The 27,064-nt window shown below is 43.4% G+C and overlaps 10 protein-coding genes across 10 annotated transcripts; 3 read left to right on the top strand and 7 right to left on the bottom strand.

Moving 5' to 3' along the window:
* Window positions 1-1,241: 1,241 nt before the first annotated feature.
* BYT42DRAFT_499993 (uncharacterized protein) lies at window positions 1,242-1,415 on the bottom strand (the record flags this gene model as incomplete). The annotated part of the gene is made up of 1 exon (XM_051564674.1): window positions 1,242-1,415. A coding segment is annotated over one exon (174 nt), but the record flags the coding sequence as incomplete, so codon positions are not given.
* A 2,972-nt stretch (window positions 1,416-4,387) lies between these two features.
* BYT42DRAFT_499607 (MCM2/3/5 family-domain-containing protein) lies at window positions 4,388-8,095 on the bottom strand (the record flags this gene model as incomplete). Its single annotated transcript, XM_051564651.1, has 15 exons — window positions 4,388-4,703; window positions 4,786-4,988; window positions 5,054-5,174; window positions 5,250-5,404; window positions 5,518-5,611; window positions 5,675-5,851; window positions 5,994-6,096; window positions 6,184-6,290; window positions 6,362-6,529; window positions 6,594-6,678; window positions 6,750-6,926; window positions 6,994-7,065; window positions 7,131-7,185; window positions 7,261-7,449; window positions 7,514-8,095. The coding sequence occupies 15 exons, from the start codon at window positions 8,093-8,095 to the stop codon at window positions 4,388-4,390; spliced, it is 2,604 nt and encodes an 867-aa protein (XP_051421797.1).
* Window positions 8,096-8,322: 227 nt separating this feature from the next.
* Window positions 8,323-10,162, top strand: BYT42DRAFT_576691 (uncharacterized protein). The gene is made up of 10 exons (XM_051569092.1): window positions 8,323-8,395; window positions 8,454-8,507; window positions 8,575-8,604; window positions 8,664-8,796; window positions 8,860-8,960; window positions 9,040-9,212; window positions 9,278-9,422; window positions 9,491-9,543; window positions 9,610-9,821; window positions 9,896-10,162. The coding sequence occupies exons 1-10, from the start codon at window positions 8,348-8,350 to the stop codon at window positions 10,015-10,017; spliced, it is 1,071 nt and encodes a 356-aa protein (XP_051421796.1). The 5' UTR covers window positions 8,323-8,347; the 3' UTR covers window positions 10,018-10,162.
* A 651-nt stretch (window positions 10,163-10,813) lies between these two features.
* Window positions 10,814-11,564, bottom strand: BYT42DRAFT_606424 (uncharacterized protein; the record flags this gene model as incomplete). The annotated part of the gene is made up of 3 exons (XM_051571150.1): window positions 10,814-11,212; window positions 11,256-11,473; window positions 11,555-11,564. 3 exons carry the CDS (start codon window positions 11,562-11,564, stop codon window positions 10,937-10,939), a joined length of 504 nt encoding a protein of 167 aa, XP_051421795.1. The 3' UTR covers window positions 10,814-10,936.
* Window positions 11,565-12,424: 860 nt separating this feature from the next.
* Window positions 12,425-12,985, bottom strand: BYT42DRAFT_594582 (uncharacterized protein; the record flags this gene model as incomplete). Its single annotated transcript, XM_051570780.1, is given in 4 exon segments — window positions 12,425-12,603; window positions 12,627-12,798; window positions 12,814-12,932; window positions 12,949-12,985. 4 exon segments carry the CDS (start codon window positions 12,983-12,985, stop codon window positions 12,425-12,427), a joined length of 507 nt encoding a protein of 168 aa, XP_051421794.1.
* A 560-nt stretch (window positions 12,986-13,545) lies between these two features.
* BYT42DRAFT_499806 (glycosyltransferase family 15 protein) lies at window positions 13,546-15,056 on the top strand (the record flags this gene model as incomplete). The annotated part of the gene is made up of 7 exons (XM_051564666.1): window positions 13,546-13,912; window positions 13,991-14,120; window positions 14,186-14,242; window positions 14,305-14,387; window positions 14,457-14,715; window positions 14,781-14,944; window positions 15,007-15,056. 7 exons carry the CDS (start codon window positions 13,546-13,548, stop codon window positions 15,054-15,056), a joined length of 1,110 nt encoding a protein of 369 aa, XP_051421793.1.
* A 3,507-nt stretch (window positions 15,057-18,563) lies between these two features.
* Window positions 18,564-20,920, bottom strand: BYT42DRAFT_615685 (uncharacterized protein; the record flags this gene model as incomplete). Its single annotated transcript, XM_051571986.1, has 8 exons — window positions 18,564-19,178; window positions 19,249-19,329; window positions 19,390-19,488; window positions 19,566-19,667; window positions 19,745-19,781; window positions 19,851-19,990; window positions 20,062-20,157; window positions 20,249-20,920. The coding sequence occupies 8 exons, from the start codon at window positions 20,918-20,920 to the stop codon at window positions 18,564-18,566; spliced, it is 1,842 nt and encodes a 613-aa protein (XP_051421792.1).
* A 305-nt stretch (window positions 20,921-21,225) lies between these two features.
* On the bottom strand, window positions 21,226-22,339 carry BYT42DRAFT_599452 (translation protein SH3-like domain-containing protein). The gene is made up of 3 exons (XM_051570982.1): window positions 22,300-22,339; window positions 21,601-21,971; window positions 21,226-21,524 (listed from the first exon to the last, which is right to left on the bottom strand). The coding sequence occupies exons 1-3, from the start codon at window positions 22,313-22,315 to the stop codon at window positions 21,522-21,524; spliced, it is 390 nt and encodes a 129-aa protein (XP_051421791.1). The 5' UTR covers window positions 22,316-22,339; the 3' UTR covers window positions 21,226-21,521.
* A 592-nt stretch (window positions 22,340-22,931) lies between these two features.
* BYT42DRAFT_576678 (uncharacterized protein) lies at window positions 22,932-25,237 on the top strand. Its single transcript, XM_051569091.1, has 4 exons — window positions 22,932-23,046; window positions 23,113-23,193; window positions 23,262-23,845; window positions 23,909-25,237. The coding sequence occupies exons 1-4, from the start codon at window positions 22,971-22,973 to the stop codon at window positions 25,193-25,195; spliced, it is 2,028 nt and encodes a 675-aa protein (XP_051421790.1). The 5' UTR covers window positions 22,932-22,970; the 3' UTR covers window positions 25,196-25,237.
* On the bottom strand, window positions 25,238-27,002 carry BYT42DRAFT_576674 (LIM domain-containing protein). Its single transcript, XM_051569090.1, has 5 exons — window positions 26,929-27,002; window positions 26,086-26,867; window positions 25,784-26,017; window positions 25,404-25,716; window positions 25,238-25,348 (listed from the first exon to the last, which is right to left on the bottom strand). The coding sequence occupies exons 1-5, from the start codon at window positions 26,954-26,956 to the stop codon at window positions 25,287-25,289; spliced, it is 1,419 nt and encodes a 472-aa protein (XP_051421789.1). The 5' UTR covers window positions 26,957-27,002; the 3' UTR covers window positions 25,238-25,286.
* Between the last annotated feature and the right edge of the window lie 62 nt (window positions 27,003-27,064).

Here is a 27,064-nt window from a genome sequence, read left to right as displayed (position 1 = left end):
TTTGCATGCTGTATGGCAATATTTTATTGGCGCAAACCTGCTTTACCGAATAAAGTTTAGGCTCTCACTAGGTTTTTTTATCCTGTTATTTTTAAAACAGCCACAACTTTTTCCAGCATGAAATGAAAAATTGATTGAACCTCAGTTGTCCTTGTGAACACTTTTGTAGTGACTTACTGCTCCGTTATCATGTAAAGATCAGTATTGATGCTTTTTCTTGCGGGGAACCAAAAAAGAGGGAATGGAGAAAAACAAATGTTTGTTATGAAAAGTGAAACGTGGACATTTTAGTTTACAATTGGCGGGAAATTTAATTTGTTTACCATGAAAAAGCAGAATGCTCCCATACAGAACCTTAAATTCCGTGAGATTAAGATCACATTGAGAACTCCCATCGTTTTTACGAATGGCCAAAAAAGAAAACGAGAACAAAGAAATCCAATGATGGAGATGATCATAACTTTTTGTATTTTGAATGAAGATAAATGTGTACTTGAAGAGGGGAATGAAAATACGTCAGCGCATAATGGATGGACAATTTTTTTTGAGGGGACTAATTTTTTTTTATGTTCAAAAGACCCGCGTGGGTAATGCCTAATGCATTAGTTGAAGGTTGGAAACAGTTGTTGTAGTAATGGTGACATGTCGTTGTGATATTGGGGTTTGTTGGGGGATTGGTAGCTGTTGGCGGAAGCGATGTAAGGTAATAAATCGTTGGGCAGGTTATCCATTTGGACGCCCATGTCTTCCAGGAAAGAATAAACATTAGCCGATCCATTGGCATTGGAAGGCGAAACAGACGCATTGGAGAGGACGCTCATGGGCGATGAGGTGGAGGGAGATTGAAGACAAGGTGGCGAGGAGGATAAAGCAAGGCCTTGCTGATGCTTTGAATCGAAAAACGTAGTCGATGTAGCAGAGTTGGCCGGCAAAGGGGACGTAGAAAGTAAAGGCGATCCGGAAGAACCGTTGGCATCGGTATAGTGCAATGACGACAAGGAGGGCGTGCGACGTTGTCGCTTGTTGAGGATTTGAGCGGGAGTGGGAGAGTTGCGTCGAGCATTGAAGGAAGAGGGTAAAGAAGACGATAAAAGGGTGGAGTTTGAATGAGTGCTGGGAGCGATGGAGATATTGGGACGATGATTCATATTGGACATGCCAGCTGTCGTTGCGGAGGTGGAGAACATGGAGGAAGAAGCGGTAGCCTTGATTTTGGGCCGAGGAGGAGCGCCAAGACTGGTGGATCGAGCTCGTTTCTTGATGGCTTCGTTCTTGAAGTTGAGCGGTCGCACGACACCATGAAGTTTTAAAAATAGACCACACGCATTACACAGTGGTTGGCCTTGGGGGTTTCTGCGCCATAAAGGAGTGGTCGTGGTGCCACAGTTGGCACATTCGGTTTTTCCCTGGGCCATGGGTTTCTGATTAGCCATTGGTACAGGCGACGTTTTCCCTTTGTCCTCCTCCATCGTTGGACCCTTTTGGCTTATTACTGAACCCTCTGAAGCTTCGGAACCGGGTGGTGGCGACGATCCAGCCCGCTGTTGCGTGGACGACGGCGTTTGCCCTTGTGACTTGGACATTGGAGTTTGAGCAGTCGTTTCCGTTTGCTTTTGCGTTTGCGTCTGTCGAGGATCCACGCCAGGGTTTGTATGACCGGGCATCGATTGCTGGTTGCCGCAGTACATTGATAACATGTCCTCAAAGCTAATATTTCCGCCATGCATCTGATCCATCAAAGGCTGTGAAGAAGCCATCCCATCCGTAAAGTAATAAGAAGTCGGCGATTCGTTCGCAGGTGGGGTGTAATCGTGATGCTGAAGTAGTTGGAGATTGGGATATGCCATCGTATCCACACTGGTAGATCGTTGATGAGGAAAACCGTTGCTGTTGCTCATATCCATACCGTCTTGATGATCCAGCGACATTAGAGGAAAGTTGGCATTCTCTTGTTCTAAATCAAAATCATAGGAGGGAATCGTGATGCTGCTCGAAAGACAGTTCGACTGACCAGCTCGTCGTTTGGCGGGCTAAGGGACGAAAAAGAAAAAAAAAAGTGTTCATAAACAAATCTGAACCAACCGCTCCCAAATGTAAAAAATAAAAACTCTAAAAAAGAGAAAATACGGCAAGGAAAAGAAAACCGAGAGGAAAGCTGCTCAACAGAAACAGTGGCATCATTTTTTCCTTTCTGCTTTTGCATGCTTGGGTCTGGTCCTTCAGCCCCCCTTCCCTCCTTTTTCTTTTTTCCCCCTTGCGCATTGTCGAAAGAAGACAGAAGAATATCAAAAACAATCTACTTACAGTGCAAATATTGGTAGAAGAAGAGGTGGGAATAAGGTTACTTTCATTGAGCAGGATATTTTTCTCTTGTTTCACATTGTCTTGGAGAAAGTCCATCATGTAGGATGGCGTGGTGGAGGAAACAATGGTAGTGGCATCTTCTGGGTTAGGAGGCGTGGTAGGATTCTGTTGTTGGAGGGTAGGTGAGGTGGAAGATGCTCGACTTTCCTTATCATCATCTTCATCACTAAGCTTTTTCTTGGACAGCGACATGGCCATCATTCGCCAATCCAAGGTTTCCAGCCTTGACCCGTTGGGAAGGGTGCTATTGGCTTTGTTATACATGGACCACACTTGGTTGGGTAAGAAGTCTTTGTTCTCTTCCTTAGTATTTGGTTGTTCCGGGAATTGTAGAATGGAAATCCTTTGTGAAGACGACATAAGATTTTTTTGGGTGGGCGCTATTATTTTTTTGTTGCTATGGGAGAGAGTGTGAGAAAGAGAAAAAGAAAAAAAGGCGGTGTGTGTCTGTGTGTCGCAACTAAGTATTTTATTAACCCCGCGCCACAATCCTCAACTCCGCTTTGAATGAGTTTGGGAGGAATCGTTCTGGATTGGACCGCCGCCTTGCCATTTCGGTGGCTTCCATTCTCGATTTCTCGCATGTGACTGGTCCGACGGATGGTTGGAGGAAAAGAGAAAACAAAAAGGATTGGCCTTGAGACAAGATGATGCAACCCCAACTCAGAAATTTCATCTAAACACCGCCCCATTCTCAATAAAGTATCCACATCCGCGGCGCCCCGCTTTTCCTTGAAAGAAAAATCCATCCTCTTCCACAAGAAGATCCCCCGCACCTTTGGACAACAGCATGAATGTTTGTAAACATTTCATGCCTTTTTTTCTTTCTTTTCTTCCACTGTGGTTTGATTGACTGTTTTTAGTGAATCCATGACCCGGCCGTCCCCGATAACCGGTGTCATCTGATGCCGTTTGTCCTTCGCACTTACTCCACATGTCGGTCCTTCATTTGGTTAAACCCCAATCCCTGGCTGTGTGATATGGGACAACAACCTGACTCGGCCATTTTCTTTTGCCCTTTCTAGAGTTCCTTGTCATTCTTCTGTTCTATCAAATCCATATTCCTATTTGATGACCTCCATTGAGGCTTTCTCTTGGGTTCTTTTTTTTTCATCTTCTTTCCATTCTTTAGGTTGCTATAGAAATTCCACTACTTTTACTCGATAATCTTGGTTACTCTTTTCATTTTTTTTCTCACACAGTCGGCTTATCGCCAATGATTGCCTTTTTAATGTCACATGGGAGAAAAAATCAACTGCCCACCACGTGGAATACAAATTTGCCCATTTCTCCAATGCAATCAACTTTAAAAAAAAAGAACATTGAACCGGATATATTCCGTCAACCTTCATTTTCTTCTATACTTTTTCCCTTTTTCTCTTGCACGATGTTTGACATGTTGTGACCCAAAAAGAGGCACTGGCTGACATTTTTAGTTATCCGGGAATTTCTGGACATCTATTTCTTGTGGCTTATGTGAGAAGATCTCACAAGAACGACGGTTGTAGCGGAGTCAGAATTGGATACTCGAGCTCGAGGGACGTCTGCAACCAACGTTCCATGATCCCTGCCATCGAGACTTTATCTGACATTCCACAAAACCTTGGCTCGTAACAATAACACAGCCTAAAGTTTAAAAAATTTTAAACGCAACAAAAAAGAATCGTAAAGCAACTTGTTTTTATATAGCATTACTGCAAGAAATGAAATTATACAGAAGTTTGAATTTTTCATATTGAATGAGTTTGTAGAGTAAATGATAAAATGTTATAAAAAGAGGGAGAAAAAAAAACCAATATTCGGGTGACTTGTTACCAACTGTTCGTTTCAAAGCCTTTGCCCAAATAACAGGTATTATCAGTGTTCAAAGGCTGTCATCTCACGGTTTTATGAGACGATCAACTTTCGGATCATGCGTTTTCTGCCTTCGCCAATGATCTTGATGTCACCTTGTGCTTCTAATGCGCGTAACGCTTCTTCGAAGGGTCGATTTTCGACGGCCTGAATGAAACACAGAAAAAGGTTAGGTTAGAGAACGTCCTATTTCAGTGGTGCCACAAACGGTGCACAAATGTACGACACATACCACGCTACTCTGAGCACTGAAATCGCTGTGTAATCGGGTCCATGCAATTTGAGTTCCTTCATAATTCACGATCAAATTACGCAATTCTCGGGCCAAATCATCTTGCAAATGACGCTCATGAGAAGCTGTGCCCATGAGGATAAGATCCATATCAATACGGCCCGTCTTGGGATCGGTAGCATACTCTTTAATGGCTTCACGCAGTAAGCGAGATGCTTCATTCACATCTTCAACTTCCACCACGTCGGACAATCTGCAAAGGTTCAACAAGAGTTAATTCCATTCATTGAAGCTAAGCTTTTTAAAGCAACCCCCCAAAAAAAGTTCGTGCCTACCTCATACGTGCGTGTGCTTCAGCCATGCGAATCATCGATTCCAACTGTCGCGTCGTGGCAGTGACGCGCTTGCCACCATAATCTTGACCTTGTCGTCTCAACTCTACGTATCGATCCACAAGTTGATCACCGGCAGCCTCAGAAAGAACAGGGTGCACCTTTTCACGAGCGTAATTAATGTATTTGGTTAACCATTCCACAGACTAAAAAAAAAAAAAACCAGAATATATGAGTATTTTGAATTTATCCGCCTGTCTTTTTTACTTACAATGGTGTCGATACCAGCTGTTTCCGGTAGATCCTCCATATATAGCGTGACCAAATGTTTGGCTAATCGGCGGTCGGCATCTTCATCCACGCGATCAAGAATGAGATACAAAAGATCAAATCTAATTTAGGCAGTATAAGCAAAAATCGGCCCCATTTTTCTTCCCCGTATTTCCGGATACGCCATGCTACGTTACCTAGATAAAAGCGGCGGAGGAAGATCCAAGTTGGCCGGCACAGACATGTTTTTGTTCCACCGAGATCCAATGGGGTTAGCGCATGCACAAATTGATGTGCGGGCATTCAATGTAGTAATGATGCCAGCCTTGGCCACTGAGATTGTTTGTTGTTCCTGAAAAGACCAATCATTTAGCGACCAGCTTTTGACACATTTCATCGTCAAACCACAAATTATGCTTCGTTGATTCAAAAGCTCCGCAGCGTGTGACATGACAGCAAACTTACCATGACTTCGTGCAACACTGATCGCGTTGCGTCGGACATCTTGTCAAACTCGTCGATACAGCAAACGCCGCCATCACTCAGAACCAAAGCACCACTAGAAATTGGACAAGAGTTTTAGTTCCGCGCGTCATGGTTGCCAACGACCTATAATCCTTACCTTTCAAGCACCAACTGTCGTGAATCAGGATCACGAGTGATGTAAGCTGTCAAACCAACAGCGGATGAACCCTTGCCGGAAGTGTAAACACCGCGTGGTGCAATCTTGTGTACGTATTGAAGCAGTTGGGATTTACTGGTACCGGGATCTCCGACCAACAAGACGTTGATTTCACCTCTGTGATCCGTGATACATTAGATTAGTTTTTTATAAAGACTCAAATAGAAAAAGCCCCCTTCCTGCCCCCCCAAAAAAAGGCGACAAGCCATTATGTAATCTCTCTTCTTTTTTTTCTGTCACCACGTTTGTTAACACGCACCTGAATCGAGGAGAGCCCGATTTTTGAAACTTTTTGTGGGTGCCACCGAATAATTGAAGCAGGATACCCTTCTTCACATCATCCAATTCATAGATACTTGGCGCTAATGGAAAAAGAAAACCAAGCATGAGCAACATGAAACGTTGGACTTGCAGCAAGACCGCTTCATCGACGCGTATGTCTCTCTTACCCAGTGATCGTGCCAATGTTTCATAAAGATTGGGCTTTTGAGCCAATTCTCTGATATGTTGTTCCTCGTCTATATTGACAACATTGATTTCATCACCTTCTTCATAGCTAAAAAACAAAACAGCATGATCAGTCATGACACAGATGGCACGGCAATGGCATCATTTTGGACAACTTACGTTTCATCGCTGAGTTCGGTTTGGAAGGCACGATCCAACTGCACTCGCTTTCGGTCGGTTCGCTTGATATGCACAACATCCAAATACGTACGGAAGAGGGCACGAATCGTTCTTTGTCTGGGATTTACGCGGACAGGCACACCACGGAAAATACCAGTGATTTCCAATCTACAATTGCTCCATGTCAAAAATACCGCTCCTTTCAAATACTGGGAAAAAGCATATCACTTACCGATCACCAGGCTTGGCCACATCCACCAAATCCTCATACAAACACAGAGTTACTGTTTGCGGAGTTTGACCGTCAGGAACGACATCTGCCATTGTGCAAAAGGATAAAACCATGAGCAAAAATACGAATATAACGCTTTCTCAGTGAATTTCTTACCGGGTGTTTCTTGCAATCGGCAGACTTGCTTGTCAGCGAATACACAACGGTTATGAACCAGAGACATTGTATTTTCGGCACCACACTGTTCTCTAGGACATTTGGTTGGTTCCAAGATGCGGCCTCGATCAACACCGACGGTGGTGGTGTAATCACAGACAAGGCAACGGAAAAAGGCTGATATCACGAGTGCTTAGTAAACAAAAAGCAATCACGCGCACGCCCTTGCTACATGTTACTATACCTTCTTTCATATCAGGAATAATAGGCGAAGCACGAATCATCAGACCCTTGATAGTAATCAACTGATCCACATCTAATCAATCCATTGCGTTAAATTGCTATGGCTATTGTAAGAGTCAAAACCTTCATCAAACCTACTTTGAGGGTCAAGCTCACGCATATTCACTGCTGATTCCAAATGGAAAGGACGAATCTGTAATAATTATTGATGAATATCCAAACAGTCATTCCATGCATCCTTTTCGTTTTTTAACTGTCAACCACTCACTTTCAGCTGAGCATTATCCAAATAATCGTCGTCAAAATGTTGAATATAGAAATCGGTAATGGTGTGATCCATCAAAGGAATAATTTCTTGAGGATATTTGACCAATTGATCGTAGAGCTTATGGGTGTCATTGTAAGCTTGCAAGTTACGGCAGTCCAAGTTGACCTGGTACGATCGTGATTCACGAATCTGCAAACAAATTGCGATCAGTTTCCTGAATGACGGTTAATTGACGTTTACTCTGGTCACATACTCTTGTCAATAACTGCGGATAAAACGGAACATTGTCTTGTTCACTGATGGGCTCTCTTGCCTTTGCTTTGCGATGAGCCAATGTAAAGTGGGTCAAGAAGTTTCTGAAAGATGTCATGGCTTCGTGAATGTTGACTGTGGTACCCCAAATGAAACGAGCCGACACGGAAGGATCGGTATCCTGAGTATCACGATTCAAGCTTGACGACAGCTGGTGGCGCGTAGGTGTGCCTGGAGAAGCGGTGTTCTGTGTGCCCATGAAGGGTGTTCGGACAAATGTGGTTCTGGGTGTCTGCGGTGTCATGGGCGAACCAAAAGTCGTGCTTCCAAAACGCACAGGAGTGGAAGGATAACCCAATGGAGACGAAGGAAGAGCATCATCGCCCAACAGAGTAGAAGAGAATTCCGATCGTCGATAGCTTGATCGTGCGCGCGAAGGAGAACCGGGCGTTCTGGCTGAGGAGTAGTAGAAACCAGGAGACATGGGCTCCAACTGGGACGAAAACATTTCGGAGCGTCGACTGGCATAGCGAGCCAAGTTCTCAGGCACATTATCGTGGGGTGTCGATGGAGGTTGACTCATGGCAGGCTACTTTCGATCTAAATCGTTCACTGTTTCTTTTTCGCGTGCGCGTAAGTAAAGCCAAAAAAACAGGATTTTTCAGAAATCGCGTCCCCATTCCCAAACAACGCGCGATGCGGCCATTGAAAAGTTTGCGCTGACGTCGGCCACCGCAAAAAGCAGTCCCTTGAGCGGGCGAATTGAAGGCTGTTGTTACCGTTTGATGATCTATTTTCCAGGAAGCTGTTGTGGTCTGTCGGCTTTCTATTCACCATGAGTTTAACCAAGGCTGACCCTAATAAGCAAGGATGGGAAGATTCTGTAAGTGGCAAGCTCTCATCCTCTCTAGAATTTGTAGCTCATTGGATTGTACTTGTAGGAATTTCCAATCGTTTGCGAGACCTGCTTGGGTGATAATCCCTACGTCCGCATGGTACGTTATGCATGCTGCGACTTTGTCGATTTACGATTCACTCACCTGTTTAAACCTTTTGGATTAGACAAAACAACCATATGGCAAAGAATGCAAGGTAAACCATTTTCCTACTTTAAAGTTTGGAACCATGCTAATCCGTACATGCTTGCATAGATCTGTCAGCGACCTTTCACCGTATTCCGTTGGCTTCCCGGTACCAACATGAGATACAAAAAGACCGAAATTTGTCAGACTTGCGCCAAGTTAAAGAATGTCTGTCAGACGTGCGTGTTGGATCTGCAATACGGTAAGCCTTCTCCCAGGATAATTGTGCAAACTGGACATTTACTGATCCTGATTTCTTTATCAGGTCTGCCTGTCCAAGTTCGAGATGAAGCATTGAACGTCAAGTCCGAAGCACCGACGAGCAATATCAACCGACAATACTATGCGCAAAATATGGCGAATAAGGTGTGTATCTTACTGGATAATGCTGATGATGGATGGGCATGAGCAACTCATCGATCGGAATTTGTTGGAATCTCATTAGGTGGACGATGATGTGGGTGGCAGTCCTTACGAGAGTGGCAAAAGTGCACCTGCAAGTCGAGAAATCCTTCGTAAATTGGCACGTACCGAACCTTACTACAAACGCAATCGGCCACACATTTGCTCGTTCTTTGTTAAAGGTGAATGTACTCGCGGTGACGAATGTCCTTACAGGTAGGCTGGTGATGGTGGCGTATGTGTATGATTCAGCGTATTAAAACATTTTTGGAAAATTAAAGACACGAAATGCCCGGTGAAAGCGATCTCCAACAACAAAATATTCGCGATCGATACTATGGCAATAACGACCCTGTGGCCCAAAAAATGCTTGGTCGTGTCAAAGGCACCACACAATCTTTAGCGCCGCCTGAGGATAAATCAGTGGTAAGTACCCATATAAATTTAAACCTCATATATTCGCTTGTATCCCTAATTTGAAAAAATGATTGCAGACATCATTGTTTGTTACTGGTATCGAAGAAGACATTGTAGAACAAGATATCAGGTATTTCAGTTTGTGTTGCTTTGGGGTTCCACTCGATGACTGATCCATGATGTGGCATAATGATAGGGGATATTTCCACATGTTTGGCGATATCAAATCTGTTATTGTTATCCATAAATCCAAATGCGCGTTTGTCAATTTTGTGACCCGAACAGCAGCCGAAATGGCAGCAGACCGAATCGCAGATACAGGCTTAACATTGAAAGGACACAATTTACGAGTGGCGTGGGGTCGACCAAGACCTCAAGGACCGAAATCGGACATGAAGCGTGCCACAGGTGAGTTAAATGGGATGGGATAGAGTGCAAATATGGACCGAAACTCATCGATGATGTGATTTTCTTTTTTCAAGCCACCGGCGATCTCGGCGCAATGCAGCCTCCTGCTCCGCCATCGATGAAAGCAACAGGAAGCACCGTCAAGTATCCAAGTCAAGACCCCACTTCTCAAGGATCCGTCACCAAATCGACTTGATCATCCACCTTTTTTTTCCCCACAAAGATTAAAATTCGCAGAACAACATGAGAACAGTGTTGTGAGATGTAAAATAAACCGTACTACCCAAGAAAATTACATGATCTAATCGTCAGAAGGGATGATTCGATGATTAAATGCAAACAATGAAACTTACTTGGAGACTTATCGTGTTTATACCGGCATCAAGGAATGAAGTCATCTTTTCAGGAAAAGGAAATTGGTGTTGAAATGCATACATTCTGTCTATCCATGCCACACATTGCTAAACCGGAGGAGGCAGAAAAAATGAATAATGTGTATTTTTACTTACGCACAACAAGTCTATTACGCTAAAACAACTTTAATGATCCGTTCAATGTGATTGCGCAGGTTATTTTGTTTCTATCTGGTCATGGTTGATTCACTAGCAAGCAGTGAACTGTTGTATATAAGTGGGGTCTCAGATGTATACGAGCTATAAATCAGAGCGGTTTATTTGAGTACTACCGATGGGATGTCCAACATGCGTATATCAACCGGAGCTGATTTTTAACGTTATGCTGGCCTGGAGGATTTGCTATCTTTTACAATCAACTGGAATTAGATCGCCAAGTAAGCGGGACATGAATGATGGCAAGTGGAAATGTGATTGAGCAAGATGTTGTCATTGTGCAACCCAGAGCAAATTCTGGAAACAGAAAAATGTCATGGACCTTAGGAATTTTTATTATTTATTTTTTATTTTTGTAGGGGACCGATGATCCGAGGTTTTATTGCACGAGCGTCAAAAGAGCTCCTCGGACAAGATCGGCGAGGGAGCAGGAAAATTTAAAGCTAGACTACACTGTTTTCTGCTCTGGGAAAGGGAAATTTCTCGTGCGATCATTAGATAGGTGGACCTACAAATGGAGTCAGGGTGGAAAGGAATGGCATCTTTTCATTGAGATGATTCCAAAAAGCAGCTCTCCTTCTGCATAATGAATTTCGCGAGAGGGATGCAGGTATTGGAGGATGTCGCTGCGTTTACCGTACGTGCATTGATCAATACGGCCTTTGTTGCCCAATATTTGCAATCAGGTAAATATCCACCAAGTGTTGGAGACAGTGAGGCGCTGTCCAAATCGATGCTCGTGCTCTCAGTGTTTAGGATCAATACGATGGGTAACTTGTTGTTTTTGTCGTATGCAAATGTGGAGTATCGAATAGCTCGCACCTTGAATTTGGCATTTACATCATTTTGAATTTCGATTTATCACCATAGGCTGAGACAGATCGAGAGGTTCGTACACAACATCAGATCGGAAACAGTCTACCCACACGCCATCCGTAACTCTGAAGGTACCCCGTGGTTCGTCAAAAAGAGCATTGTAGATGATGATTTTCACGAAGTCATTTTTGACTAAGATTTTACCAAGGCGGTCAGAGCCAGGACAGGCTGGCATCTGGTACGTAAAGATGGTATTTTCTGACGTGTCTAGTTAAAAAAAAAAAAAAAAAAAAAAACAACAAGGAACGTCAAGGAATGACATCGTGCATCAGCAACACCTTAACTTACTTTCCGCCATTATAAAAGATTAACACTTTCTCCACTTCAGTCAACTTTGAGTGGCTGATCTGAAGCATTTGCAGCCAATTTTCTGGCTTGATTTGCCTGTGATAAATGACTGACCTAAAGCTTCTTCGTCCTCGATGGCTCTATCATTGGCAACTTGAGACATCAGTATGAATCCCGGGAAGACTTCTCTTTTCTTTTTAACAGCTTGTATGAATGGCCTTGAAATCGGTTTAGCTCTGACGGGTTCCACAGTCTCCGCATACTTGCATCTGCGCCAGATTATGCGTTCGCTGGATGGTTTGACACTGAGTACGATATTGAACTCCCGTTTGTATTCGACAACGGCGTCGGGAACGTCGGCAGTTGAATGGTATTCACGTAAGGCAAATACACTGTTTTCCATTCACTTGCACAAGATCGCTGAAAGCTTCGACCGCGGCAGTAATGTTAGAGACGTCGGTCAAGGTTGATGGAAATCAAAAAGAAAAGAAAGATCTCAGTTAACGCGTCAGCAGTTCCAATTTTTCATTGCGTGACATCACGCTAATTGATTTTAATTAGGTGTAGATTGGAGTTTTTGGAGTGCACCAAGTGTTCGCCTTGTTAAAAAAAAAACCAAGGAAGAAACGTAGCCGTAGTCGTAGCCATAGCCGTAGTCATAGTCGTAGCAGCTTTTTTTGAAAGACCGCATAATGGGAATAGAGCTTTTTCTACCAAGTCATGCCTCATTTCAAATCGATGTGAAAGGCTGATCATCAAGAAAGACGCTATTTCTTTCTACAGGCTGGAATTGTACCTGCTTAATAGAGAAATCGATACTTCGTCCATATGGATTAAAGTTATCTTCTTAAAGAGGACTAATTGGTCTTTCTAATTCAGATTGCGCTCCGTTGTCATGATGTTATAAACAGTGCTACGAGAAACAGTAAGATCCGCAAAGTTTTGTCTTGAGCTCTCTGCTACTTCAGTTACAACAGTAGAACGATTCTCATCGATGTAAGTCAAAAGAAACTGTTCATGCTCCTCCCCAAAATACGACACCGACCTGACTGTTTCTTCTCCTTGAAAATACTTTCAGGGTCCTCGTAATAACGTTTGGCCCATCTCTGCGCTGCTCGGACATGAATACCTAATTGTCTCACTGCAGCAGAAGCATTCAAGCATTTGCTGAAAAATCTAGTCTTGTCTTCATCAGAGTAAAATGTATAGGATCGCTTATTGTATAACATATCAACATCATCAATCTACTCAATCGCAACTAGGCGCATAACAGGATTAGAATGCCTTTCTGGAGGTTTGTTCGCTAGGAATTGAGTACGAGAACTTGTCGTTTCGGTGGCGAATAGCTCCTCGTCAACAACAAGATCCATGGGCTCAACTCCGTTCTCATCAACAAATATGTCCTTGTCCATCTTCGTAAAGAAATTTCATATTGATTCTGAAGGTTTGTAACATGTAATATATAAATAAATAAAATAAAACGAAAGGACAACTTAAAAAAAAAGCCAGAATTACTTAGCGACAAGTAAAAACAAAATGTGCATTTAGCAAATTCCCAATATGGAGATTCGTGCTTTTTGCGTAACGTTGGTGATTGATATTTCAAAGTCCTCCTCCAAAGTTTCATTTCAGGAGACCGCTCTTGGCGTGAGTCGTTGTTTGATGACGGAATGAAAGAGACACCGGCAGAAGAACTGGCCTATTCAATAGGCTGCGAGAGATTATCTAAAGTGTGCTAATTTTACCATTGTTATTGGAATTGAAACTTTTTTTTGGATCTATCAAGTGCAGTATTACTTTTCATTTGGGTTTTGTGTTGCCGATCCTTTTTTTGATCAAACAAGTCAAATTAGTGTCGTTGAGCCGACGGCGGAAAAAATAAAATAAAATAAAAAGGAAAAATCAATTATGATGGAACCCTCAGGCTTCTTTCTGCTCTGTGTTTTCTAAAACAAGGAAACGAAAAAAAAGACAATATGATTATATCCTCCATGCAACGGAAACCTGTCATTCTGTTTACCGTGCTGGTATTGTTATTCATCGTGGGGTTGAGCTCATTCCGGTCTTCCCACAACAACTATTGGAAGCTCAATGTACCGACCGTTTCCCTGGATAATCACCCCAATCTTCGCGATCCTTCACTGCCACCGGCTTGGCAAAACACCACCAGAGCCAAAGCAGCATTCGTTATTCTTACCCGTAATTCCGAACTCGATGCATTGCGAAAAACAATGCAGCAACTGGAGGCACGATTCAATCACAAGTTCAACTACCCATACGTCTTTCTGAATGACGAACCCTTTACAGAAGAGTTCAAATTGCTGACACAAGGATTGACCAAGGCGAAAACGGAATATGGTAAAGGATACGAAAACTCTTGCTTTTTTAAAGTTTTTATCATTCAGTTGAAATTAAAAAAAAATACATGGGCTGTAGGACTTATTCCTCATGAACACTGGAGTTATCCCGACTGGATTGACGTGGAAAAGGCCGATCGTTTGCGAAAACAAATGGGTGAAAATGGGGTTATCTATGGTGACAATCTATCTTATCGTCATATGTGTCGGTAAGTACAGTTTTTACTTTTTACCTACTTGCTGTGAAAACTTCTTCTCATGAATGCGGTGCTAGGTTTGAAAGCGGCTTCTTTTTCCGCCATCCTCTAATGACAAAATATGATTATTACTGGTAAGTGGATTCTATGGGTTTACCTTGCATGCGACTGGTATTCATGCTGGCTGGAAAACTAGGCGAGTGGAACCAAGTGTCGAATTTTCCTGCGATTTGGACTATGATCCCTTTTTATTCATGCAAGAAAACAACAAAAAATACGGTAAGAAAAGGGTGATGATATGCGTTTGACGAGTCTCCAGTTGGTAACGCTGCCAGGGATCGTGTGTAGGATGGACTATTTCATTATTGGAGTATGAAAGTACAATTCCTACCTTGTGGCAAACAACCAGAGCGTTTATGAAGGAGTATCCGGAACTCATTCCGGAGGAGAATCTGATGAAGTTTGTGTCCAACAACAATGGTGACACGTACAATTTGTGCCATTTCTGGAGTAATTTTGAAATTGGCGATCTCAACTTTCTCAGAAGCAAAGAGTATATGACCTATTTTGAGTACTTGGACAAAGCCGGCGGTTTCTTTTACGAACGGTAAGTGAGGACGATGGCTCGGATGATAATCTTCCAGGTGATTAAAATGAGATTTGGTGCAATAGATGGGGAGACGCGCCGGTTCATTCCATTGCCGTAGGTCTCTTTTTGAACAAATCCGAAGTTCACTTTTTCGACGACCTTGGCTATCGACATGAACCCTTCATGCACTGTCCCATCTCCAGAGAACTACAGAAGAAATGCCACTGCAATGCTGAAGACAACTTTGGTAAGATTTCTGTGTCCAGCAATTGAGCATCAATATCGAACGATTGTTAATTCTTTTTAAAGATTTCACTGTATATTCTTGCATGAATCGATGGATCGAAGCAACAAAGTAACGGGGATCGTCTATACCAGCAAATGTGGCACATCATCTAGTGTACTTTCTTATTCTTCCAGACATTTATAATTATGCATGCCTACAATACATGACTTCTTAGTAGATCATTCATCTCACTCATAAAAACAAGCTTCCTAATATTTAATGCATGTATCGTATTCTGCCTAAAAAAAGAGAACACCTTATTATCAATTGCAATGATTATCAGTCAAGTATCTTTGGGATAAACTTGGATTTTTTACCGTACCAATGACATCTCCAACGTAATTGCACTTTTTCACACACACACAGAAAGAATACTTTACTACTCGTCAATTATTATCCACCAGATTTGAAACTAAAAAAGGAATAAATAATAGGTTATCTCTCAATTTTTTCTATCCTGTTGGCTCTGCTCGCATAGTCAATGGTCATGACGTGCGATTATTCTTTCAGTTAAATTTTATTGAGTCTTATGCCTTTTTTTTTGACTTCTCTGGCAGGTGAGCAGATGGCCTGAGCATGGGAACAAACAGGTCGTTGAATGATGGCATTTCTGGAATCTTTGCTATACTGTACTGCAAAGACATGGATATCCAATTCTGGGAAGATGGCCTAATTTTTGGATATACGAACGACTCTGATTTTGCTATTGTAAGCATAAACAAATCGAGATTTTGAAACGTCATGTGCTTTTTGAATCGTGGATGCTTTATAAACAGAAGTACTCTTTCTCAGAATTTGTCTCACCAGATTAGAAGCGCAGCTCAATCATGATCACAATCTTTCTGCCGAGCACTTCCAATTTTTTTATAGAAATTGTTGGTTTTGCTCTATACCATCCAGTATAATATACCAGCTGCATCCGGTGTTCACGGAGACGATAAGCTTGTTAGCGCCGCATTTTGACTGGATCTCATGATCTTACATTTTTCGGATGTAATTATTTGCAGGCTAACTTATGACGATTGCAACTGATCTACAATACATTCTACAATACATTTTCTTTATAGTTGCCCTTGTTTTAAAAACATTCAAACCTTGAGAGAATACCAAAATGTAGAAGACTTCGCGCGCACATAGCGAGGCTCTCAGCAAGTTTTAAATTACATGAAATAAGCAAAAGCATTCATAGTCGCCTTTTTTTTTTTTCTTTTTTGCGTGCCAGTTTCCATCTACGCAATTATTGGCTCATTATACTCAATTTAAGCGATCAACTGGTTGCAGATGTTGCTGCAGGCGCTCCTAAAAATATCTCTTTCCCCAGTCAATTTTTTGCATCTGTGTTCTTTTGTATAGGTTGACCACACCCGGCCTTAATCATTCTTTAAAAGCTGGAAAAATATTTTCCTTTAGAGGATGTCTTCAGCAGTGGAACGTTGCACACTACCAATTAAGGCCGTGGAAGGTAGGATGACAACTTTTTCTTGCGAGATGTCTTTCGGAGCAGTTGGACTTTAGGATCGATGGTGGTACTGGCCAGATATCCAATTGTTGCAAACGTTTTATTCTCTGTGTATGAGATGGTGCATGATCAGTCCAGCGTTCGAGGACATGCACTACATCCCTTGCCAACAGGCGTCTGTGACGCCACACCTTCGTAATTCTGGTTTACGCCTTTCCTTTATCTTTGGTTTTTGGACTGCAGAAACTAAAAATTATGTTGGCACTTTTGGGGATCCGTGTTCTATTTAATCTGTTACCTAGTGGCTCGGTCACTACTACGGTTCTCTCACCGTTGCCTCGTCAAGAGTCCGAAGCAAGAGGCTAGCCCTTCGACGTCCACGTCGTTATCTTGGTCGCCTTCATCACCATCGCCACCGCCACCGTCGGCAGCATCGTCCTCACCACCATCTTCTCAACGTTATTACACCCGTGTTCCGCCAACTTGTCTCGTTTGTAGACGCCATTTTAAAAAACCGTGCGGGGTGCACCAACATTTGCGTTTGGTACACTCCGCCTGCATCGGAACGTGGGCGTGCTGCCACTCAGCGGCGATATATCGATTGGCGGCCGTTCGGAACCACAACAACAAGAGCATTACGCTGGGCGTCAAGAGCCTCGAGATAGTCAAGTCAACAATCTCGTGGCGGTGGGCATGAAAATGCCAATGATCAATGAGTCTTTTCTTTTTGGTTGTCTGGGTTTTTTTTTTCTTTTTAAAATGAAAGGAAGATAATGTCAAGTAGCATCTCTGGACCAGGTTTTCTTTGGTTGGTTGTGTATTTTCGCTGCTTTTTTCTTAGTTTAAAAATACTTTATCAGTTTTGAGCCTTTTGTGTACAGAATTTTTTTTTGGACGGGTGGGGGTTAGGCCAATAAAAATAACATGTCGAGTCTATAATCAATGGCCTTGCTCTTTGCTTGAGTTAACGTGAAAGAGATGATGGTTAGATCCTTGTTATTGGAAAAAAGGAAAATCAGCAGCAGTTGCAGGTGCGGTCAAGAGGTGCTCGGGTCAAAAGTGGGTGACACAAATAACTCCGCCCGTTGCCAGGGTAACTTTCGAAAGCAGTAATGATTGGCCCCATTTGATTTGTTCAGCGGAAAACAAACAATTGCGCAGTCCACGAACGTGCAGTAGGCGATATAATTGGATGGCAGAATAGTTCTAGGACTGCGAGTTTCAAACTCGAGAGAAAAAATTTTCGCATCGAAAAAACTATAAAAGGGAGAGCAAAGTGAAAGCTATGAACCTCAGTGACCGTACTCTACAGGATCTGTATGCAGTACATAACCGTTCTACGTTTTTTAAACTAGACACTTTTACCAAGTTAGTAGATGACTCGTAGCAGGCTTTCCTTTGAGTGAAGTGTGCTGGTTATTGCTCTCTGAGTGGTTTCCAGCAGTTGATGATCTCGTCTGTCTTCATTCCAAGGGCATGACACGGAAAGAACTGCAGTCTGATAACTTATTTTTTATTCAAAACAAAAAGAAAATGAAAAAAAGATAACAATTCATTCATCACAATCCAAATAATGAATGAACTGAGGGAGAAAATTATTTTTCTTTGTCTGTATGACCACATTGAATTGTGGCTGGATATTTTCGGACGGGGTCATTTTTTGGCAGAGGTTGGGATCGCCAGTTATTCTTGAGCGATTAGCACTTGCCGAGGTTTTTTTTTTTATTCAACCGGATTGATGGTCATAATAAAGTACTCCGTGCTTTGCCGGCTTCACAGTATGAATTTTATTTACCTTGCATTGCTTCAAACTATCAGTTACAGAGTGTGTTCGCTTTCATCTCTTTAAATTGATTTTGCTCAACCAGTCAAAACCCTACTATCGGGATTCACTGACTAAATATTCAAAGGCAATTGTCGGTATCATTATATGAAACAATGATTTTTTTTTGATTTCATCATGTTTCTATGTGATGTTTTTGGTTTACAAAAAATGCCTATATTGCTGCTGCACTCTATAAAAGATATTGGTAAATGCGTCAGCAACCTTTTTTTTTTTTCCACACACACACACACACTCCATTTCAACGGATGTCGTTCTTTTTTTCGAGGGGATTCTTTTTAAGCTAACTCCGGCTTCAATTCGAGCATACGGGTATTGGGATCATCCGTGACGTTGTGACGAGCAACCTTCTTGAGCAACGTGGTGATAATAGCTCGGTTACGCTCGTTCTTCTTGATGCGTTTGCGGAAGCACAAGAGGAATTCCTTGGTTGTCATGGGTCGGCCACGCAAAGTGTTAATCACTTCCTCCTCAGTAATAAGATCGTCATCAACCGAAGCATCGTTGCTGACCGACTCTTGTGCCGAGGGACCACGACGAGGCGAGGCCGACGAAGATGACGGTAATTTATGCTTGTGCTTGGCTTCTTGACTCGACATGGCATCATCTTTACGCCGACGCTGGATGGCACTGGGACTCGTTTCGCGCGATCCAGCCGGGCTGGTGGATAGATGATGGTCTTTCTTTGCATACAACGAAGGTGAACCCGGTCGACCAATTGGTTTCGACATACTTTCCTTCTTCATCTTGCTGGCCAGAGCCTTTTTCTGCAGACCTGGTTTGGACGGCATCATCGGTTTCTTCTTCATGGGGACCGATGGTTTCTTTTGTGAACTCTCCGTCTCTGATTTTTGCTGTTCATTTTCTTCCACATCTGACTCCAGTTCTTCCGCCTAAACCATATCTGTTCAAGTCGACTGCTCTCTCTTCTCGGACCCATATCCTCATTCCACTTATACTTACGCTAGATGCATATGGATCATCGTCTTCATCACTCTCATAGGCTCGGTTCTTTTCCAGATCGCGCACAAGTTTTCTCATTTGCTATAATTTACGATGAGTCTCCAACATGCAAATGCTTTTGTTCTGCAGGTTTCTTTGTACCTTTCCTTCGGACGTGAGCTTGGAATAGTCCATCATATCTTCATCATTATTCGTCTCGCCACCAGGAACATAGCCCTTGGTTTCTCGCTTCAGACGCTCCTATACCATGAAAACAAGACATCAGATTTCCAACCCCTTTCTATTGCTGCGCCTCTTTTCCAGTCCGATCACGTTACTTTGCTATCCTTCAATTCTTCGTCTTCCACTTCGTGCTCCACGCCTCCTTCTTCATCATCTTGGAATACATCATCGAAATCAATATCATCCATATCGGAATCCTAGAAAATACCAAGAGCAAACACATTGTTAAACTAAGGAAAAGTTTAGTTCATGATCTGCCACGCCTTTGTCTTACATGTCGATTGCCCATATCATCGTCTTCGACAGTTTTCCTACGAAGAGTTCGACCATATAAATTTAAACATCATGAAGGTGAACCATGACAATAAAAGCCAACGTACGATCCTTCGCCATCGTTATCCACAATTCGGAACCGCTGTTTGCGTGGACCGCCAGCAGCATTGGCTTCTTCTTCTTCCTCAGTTTTATTGCGTTTTAACATCATCCAACGGCTCTGTTCACGCTTTTGTTGTTTTTTGATCTTTGAAAGACAATATTACGTCAGCCACAATTTCCTTGCCAATGGCCGCGCACAGCCAATCAGTCTTTTACCTGCTCCTCTGCTTCTTCCAAGGTAAGAGACCGGAAGTTTCGCTTGGCTTGGAATTTGTACCAACGATCGACAGGTACCACTTTGAAGCCGTTGTCCTATGTAAAACCAAGACGATGAAATTTTTGGATAAGCAGTGCTCCCAATAAGCTGAAAAGAATTAAAAAAAACAAATGGACGATATCGTACAGATAATACAAAGAATACGTAATCTGAACGTTGACCGCCTTCAAGAGTACCCGTGAAGCTATTTTGGCCATCATAATCTTCCAGGATCCAAGGTTTTTGTTCTTGTTCTTTTAACTCTCTCGTGTCTTCTTTGGCCAAATAGATTTGTTTTGTGCGTTTTTTAAATAACATTTGTTTGTTACGGGTAGCGCCACCAAGAGGGGCGATTAATGAGGTATCAGCGCCGGTTTTAGGACCGTGCTGCTGTTGTTGTTGTTGTTGTTGTTGTTGCTGCTGCTGCTGTTGAGACTGTTGAGATGTCGGTTTGGATTGCGATGAACTGGCTTCTGTAAACTCCTGAGAATTGTTGTTTTGGTTGGCTGGATTGAAGAAATGACGTTGATAATGCATATGGTTGGCGTCTTTGCGATGAAGTTTGACTGGACGAGCAAAATTTTTAAATGAAACCGGCTTGGAATGTTTGAAATCCATCAAGTGATTGCGGCTTCGTTGAATACAAGAAAAGAGGGGAAATTCATTGAAAGAAGGCGGAGCGGCCGACTCGCCTTGTGGTTGAAATCCAGGTGGATGACCCACCATTCCTCCTGCTTGACCATTATTCATGGGACGGCGAGGAAGACCTCTTCCACGGCCTCGAACTGGCGATCGCGAAGTATTATAAATGCTAGCCATGGGGAAGTGGGGAGAGTTCGAGAACCAAGAGAAAGAAGTAAAGCGCTCTTTTCCCATTGGGGGAGAAACCGCATTCAGGGAATTCTGGGGAACAGTCACGCAGTCATTTCAACTTCAACATGGACCAATCACTGAAGTGGACACCGCGCGATTTGGGAAATCCCATCGACCCTTTTTCTTGTCTTGTTCGGTTCACTAGGACTTATCATGCAGTTGTTCAGAGAATATATTATAATCAACCACTTCGAAATAGACCAAGTCTCGGTTGCAATTTCAATAAAAAAAGATCAGGAACTGGTGGCTAAGCCAGGTCTTTAAAATGATAGATACAATAACAAGTGCAGAGCGAATAGTTAAGAGAACATAGCACCACTATTTCCCATTGCCTATCGTATATATTCCAGCAGTAACATCATGAAACTGCAATATCCCTATTGATTTTTACGTAATGACAAGCGCGAAAACAAAGTGACACACTTTTCTTTCAAAAACACCCGTTCCCATATTTCTATCCCTCAATGCCAAGCCAACCGAATTCGATCTAACATCCTTTTTATTCTGCCGGATCTAGATTAACAATTCAATGACAATGGTACGAAATTTACTACAAGTAAGAGGGAACGGTCAAGGTTAGTACAGTGAGCTTTAAGGAAAAAGACATCGTTTCAATGCGTGTTTACCTGTTGCATAGCTTCCTTCTTGGCCTTGCGGTCGAGGATAGCTTGACGGCTCTTGTCAACCTTGAGCTTGGTGACAACGACCTTGGAAGGATGAATGCCAATGGGAACAGTGGCACCGTTGACCTTTTCGCGGGTGACACGGTCAATGTGGATGACCCACTTCTTACGGTAGACCTGGACAACCTTGCCTTCGCGGCCCTTGTAGGTACCACGTACAATCATGACTTCGTCATCCTTGCGGACAGGAATGGAACGAGTGCTGTGCTTCTCCTTGAGCTCCTTGGACAAAGGAGCGCTCATGATCTTGCGACGGATGCTGGAAGGAGCAGAGAAGTGAGCCTTTCTGCTCTTACGGCGAGAAGAAGAGACATCTACATGTGTCGGAAAAAAAAGGGAATACGGTCATCAGCATGTTTTGCATTCACATCAGCGTCCTTCTGCATTCGAAAAAGTTGATCAAGTGGGAGAATAACCGTCATGAGAAAATGCCAATGCGTTTGTAAAATGGACGTTGTTTCGATGGACGATTGAGCATGGGTTGAAGAATCTCGTTTACGAATCGGGGGTGTCTACGTTTTTTTTTTTTTTTTTTCTCGGGAACGAGGTCGATCCAAAGGCGATTCATCGATACATCCATCCATCCTCCACATGATCAAAGTTCCCGAATGTGTCTGGTTTGTGGAAATAGGGATCTCTTACCGGCAGAGAACTTCATCCTTGTAATTTGATGGAGTGAAAAAGAAGGAGCACTCTGGGTCATGGTGATGCTTCCCGCAAGTGCAGTCTGGCACGGATCGTCGGATTTCGAAATTAGCCGGACCGTCGGACCTTAATCCCGCCGTTGCTTTGGCACCCAAACGCTTGTGCCTTCTTTCATATTTCACCACGCCGTAAGGTATTTTGGCACTGAATCCTTCCAAGCGTTATTTTATGGAGAAAAAATAACTAGGGAAGTAAAAACAAGAAGAAAAAGGTATCACTATTTTTTTTTCTCACCCTTGATCAGATGTTCACTGCATGGTATTACTTGCTTCGTTATTACTTGCTGGTTTTTTTTTTTTTTTTTTTTTGTTGCACTGTCTTTGCAAGTAGAATGATGGGTTATAATTCTCAGGTGGAGATTTTTATATTCTATGGATTTAGAGATTCGACATTTGGTTTGATATCAAACACTCTACGTCCAAATGTTCCTTCTGCCCAACCTTTTCAGAGTTCAAAAACTTGAAATCCCGACACAGTTTGGCATTGACTTGATGCCTCCCCTTTTTCTTATGTTCCTATAAATCATCCCTTCTTTTCTCATTCCCATTTTTTTCTTCCTTGATTTTTTGTTTTTTTTTTTTACTCTGTTTTGTTTGACCGTTTAATTTATGGAACCCACTACTCCGTCTTCATCCGCAAAGCAAACATATGAACTACCGGAATCTAGACGACCAGGAGAATCAGGTAAAGCTCGACGATTTGGATTATTTTCCTCTCAAAAATGCTTACCTTTCACTGTCATTACCTTAGCCGTCTATTCCAGCACGCTGTGGCCCATAATGGATGCACCGCCTACTCAGCTAAAGACCGTATTTGACATGTTTGCCCAAGGTAAGGCTTTTAAGACAACTGGTGTAAAAGGCGTACGTCGTTGTAACTCGTCTTGGACCGTCGGGTAGGTCTTGAGATCTCCAAAAACCGTCCTTGCCTGGGACATCGACCATTAAAAGCCAATGGCCAGCGTGGAGAGTATGTCTGGCAAACGTATGATGAAGTGGCCAAACGTATCACCTATTTTGGTTCAGGATTGGTGCAACTGCTGCAACAGATTTCTCCCGGTGGGCAAGCGTCCCATCTCCCTGTAGGCGTTTGGGCCCAAAACCGACCTGAATGGACGATTACGGATTTAGCATGCTCTGCTTACGGACTGTACACGGTGGCGCTCTATGATACTCTGGGATGCGATACGGTGGAATATGTGATCAATCATGCCGAACTGGCGGTCGTCGTTTGCTCCGCAGAACATGTTATTGACCTTTTGAAAATCCGGCATAAATTGCCCAATCTACAAGTGATTATTAGCATGGATGGCTTGGAAAAGTATTACCCAGTGGACGAATGGGCTCAAAATGTCAATATCCAACTCTTCGATTTCTCACGGATAGAGATGCATGGCGAAGCTAACCCTAGCCCCTATCAACTTCCCGAACCGGAAGACTTGGCTTTTATCATGTATACCAGTGGTACAACAGCCGCACCCAAGGTATGCATCACTGAGAAACTGGTAGCTTATTGTTATTTACGTTACAATGGGGTTATCGTTTAGGGTGCAATGATAACCCATCGTAACTTTGTGACAGCGCTTACAGCTGCTTACATCTGCGTCGATCGTAACAAGCACGATATCGCAATTTCGTATCTTCCGTTGGCCCACATCTACGGTCGCCTCAATGATATGCTTTGTCTATTTACGGGCTCCCAGCTGGGTTACTTCAGCGGCAATGTCGAGACATTAGCCGACGATCTTCAGCAACTGAAACCGACGCTGTTCCCTACGGTGCCGCGTCTGCTCAATCGATTGTACATCAAAATTACTCAAGCCACAGTGAATGCCCCAGGCTTGACCGGTGTGGTGGCCAGACGTGCAGTGGCTGCCAAGCTGCAGCGCCTTGCAGATGGACAGGGGTGCGACCACCCTGTTTGGGACAGATTAATCTTTAACAAGGTCAAGCAAGCTTTGGGAGGTCGTGTGCGCTCGATTACCACGGGTTCGGCTCCCGTGGCGCCGGAAGTATTGCAGTTCTTACGCGTGGCGCTGTGCTGTGACATTCGTGAAGGTTACGGTGCGACGGAGACCACAGCGACGACGACGGTTCATAGAGCAAAGGAGAATACAGCGGGTCATGTGGGCACGCCTTTCCCTTGTAACACCATCAAGCTTGTTGATGTACCAGAAATGAATTATCTGACTAGTGACGCTAAGCCCCGTGGCGAGGTGCTTGTTCGAGGACCCAACATATTCAAAGGGTACTACAAGGACCCAGAGCAGACCCGCGAAGCACTGGATGAGGAAGGGTGGTATCGTACGGGGGATATCGGCATGATCGATGAACAAGGTCGGCTGGTCATCATTGATCGAAAGAAGCATATTTTCAAGTTGGCTCAGGGAGAATACATTGCCCCGGAAAAAATTGAAAACGTTTACACACGAGATCCGCTCATTATGCAAATCTTCATTCACGGCGATGGTCTGCAAGCTTCCTTGGTCGCCATTGTTGTCCCTGATCCTGAACAGTTGCAAAACATGGCGCGAAAATTGTTATCCAAGAACGAACACCACCTTCCCTTTGACCAGTTATGTCAACATCCCGATATTATCAATGGTGTGCAAAGAAAGCTTGTTGCGTTAGGTCGAGCCGATCAGTTGAAAGGATTCGAAATTCCGCGAGCGGTCTACCTAGAATCATCGCCTTTCTCTGTTGACAATGGCCTTTTAACGCCCACATTCAAAGTAAAACGGCCTGTGGCCCGAACAAGATACCAAGACCATATCGCAGCCATGTATCGCGATCTGGAAAAGACCCCACCTCCCGCTTTCTCGTCCAAGCTTTAAGACGCATCACGTAAAAAAGAGAAAACGAAAATAATAAATTACTCAACGATTTTGTTTTTTTGTTCTTATTTGTTCAACTTTTTTCTTTCTTTCATGTAGCTCTTGCGCACATTTTACATACAAGTTCCCCTTGAGGATTAGCTTGCCACATGCCTAAAAATAGCTGTTAGCATATCGAAAGCTAGATCTGTAGCTGTGTTATTCTTACCTGGTACTCGTACTGAAAGCAGTCTGTCGCATTGACTGCACTGGAAATGGTTGGGATGGTAATCGTATCCAAACGCATTGGACGCCCGTCCTTCGATAGGCTGACGACAGCGGTGGCATTGCTTTCCAGAAGGAGGGTTGTTACTCGGCTTTGTCTGTGGCGAAGGATTGGAAGGGGAAGATGTTACAGGCGCTGGTGTCGACGGCGGATATGATGCCGTGGGTGTTGATGTTGGACCGAGAGCGTGACGTTCACAGTAGGGTCTGTTGTTGCGTACATGGAATTTCTGAGAAGGGAAAGGTTGGCGGCATTCCTAGCAGAGAAAGAAGCAAAATAAATACACGCCATCCTTTCAGCATTTTTATCAAACGAACACTTACTGTGCACACAAAGCATTGTTTATGCCAATCTCCGCCAAGCGCATTCACAAATTCTCCCTGGATATACTCATGACATCCTTGGCATTGACGGCCAAACTTGGTCAAGTAATCCTTCTCACAATAGGGATGGCCATCATGAACCATGAAGGGACTATTTTCATCGAAAGGCGTCTTGCATACATGACACATAAAGTGGCCTTCATGATACCATTTTCCGAGTGCACTGACCGCTTTCTGTTATACAGAACAAGGCATATGCATCAGCCTCTACACAGATCAGAGTCAATCTTATTGATATATACCTGCTGGATGGGTTCGTGACAATAATCACACACTCTACTGAACAGTTTTGTATAGTCGTCTTTGCAATAAGGTTGACCATCCTTTTCAAAGAACAAGCTGTGTTCCAAACGATGGCCACATTGCGAGCATACAAAGCAGGACGCATGCCACTTTTTGCCCAGGGCCGTCACGATCGTACCGGTGACGGTTTGCCCGCAGCCACTGCAACGAACGTCACTGTAAAGCGGATTCGGAACACTGACACGCTGCGAATTCACAGGCTGCGTATTCACGGGTTTATTGTGTGGGGTATTCGCCACGAAAGTTGATTTTGGTGGTGTGGCAGGGGCTGGTACGGACGGTGTTTGATCACTGGATGGGGACCTATAGTTTGCAGGTTTCGAAATCGATTTTGGACGTGGTGGTGGTCCAGGTCGACGTCCGGTCAGTGAAGCTTCGAATGCGTCTCGTGAATCGCCTGTCTTGGTCGGTGAGGCATACTGCTGCTGATGCGCCGGTGGTGATTTGAGGCCTACGGCCTCTTTCAAGCTATTGGCTTGTCGGTCAATGGAGTGGTCGCTTGGAGTGTTCAACGACATTTGCTGCATGGGATACACCAAATCATTTTTAGCCGTGTTATACGCCAAGGAGTCATTTCCAGTTCCAGTGGAAGAAGTCGTAGGCGATCGGCTAGCATTCGATTTTTGGCTGGGAGTTTCGCCCTTGGCTTCGCTTGCAGGCGATGGCGGAACACTTGTACTTGAATCGTTGCGTTTCGCCGCCAAGTTCTTTAGATATTTATCTAGAAATTTCAAGTCAGCTTTTGTTTTATCTCGTATTCTCTGTATTGGTAAACTCCATACCGAGTTCGTCTCTGGATAGATAAGCCATGAAAGAATGTGAATAAAGTCAAAGCTTTAGCCAAGCTGGAAAACAAGCATCCTTTTTTGGGAGGCCATTTTCTTGGAATTTCATGCTCAGGCCCAACCCATCGAATGT

Source organism: Radiomyces spectabilis (assembly GCF_025331425.1).
Source record: "Radiomyces spectabilis strain NRRL 2753 chromosome Unknown BYT42scaffold_9, whole genome shotgun sequence".
Lineage (NCBI taxonomy): Eukaryota > Fungi > Mucoromycota > Mucoromycetes > Mucorales > Radiomycetaceae > Radiomyces > Radiomyces spectabilis.
The sequence above is the reverse complement of the archived record's forward strand: the minus strand, read 5'-3'. Positions and strand labels throughout refer to the sequence as shown.

Excerpts from the sequence above, each read along its gene's own strand:
- BYT42DRAFT_576674 (XM_051569090.1), bottom strand. The coding sequence starts at position 26,956 with ATGGCTTATCTATCCAGAGACGAACTCG. Across the intron at positions 25,717-25,783 it reads AACAATGCTTTGTGTGCACA|GAATGCCGCCAACCTTTCCC; the intron begins GTAAGTGTTCGT and ends TTTCTCTGCTAG. Across the intron at positions 25,349-25,403 it reads GCTTTCAGTACGAGTACCAG|GCATGTGGCAAGCTAATCCT; the intron begins GTAAGAATAACA and ends AGCTATTTTTAG.
- BYT42DRAFT_576691 (XM_051569092.1), top strand. The coding sequence starts at position 8,348 with ATGAGTTTAACCAAGGCTGACCCTAATAAGCAAGGATGGGAAGATTCT. Across the intron at positions 8,396-8,453 it reads AGCAAGGATGGGAAGATTCT|GAATTTCCAATCGTTTGCGA; the intron begins GTAAGTGGCAAG and ends TTGTACTTGTAG. Across the intron at positions 9,423-9,490 it reads CGCCTGAGGATAAATCAGTG|ACATCATTGTTTGTTACTGG; the intron begins GTAAGTACCCAT and ends AAATGATTGCAG.
- BYT42DRAFT_576678 (XM_051569091.1), top strand. The coding sequence starts at position 22,971 with ATGGAACCCACTACTCCGTCTTCATCCGCAAAGCAAACATATGAACTA. Across the intron at positions 23,047-23,112 it reads TAGACGACCAGGAGAATCAG|CCGTCTATTCCAGCACGCTG; the intron begins GTAAAGCTCGAC and ends TCATTACCTTAG. Across the intron at positions 23,846-23,908 it reads GTACAACAGCCGCACCCAAG|GGTGCAATGATAACCCATCG; the intron begins GTATGCATCACT and ends GTTATCGTTTAG.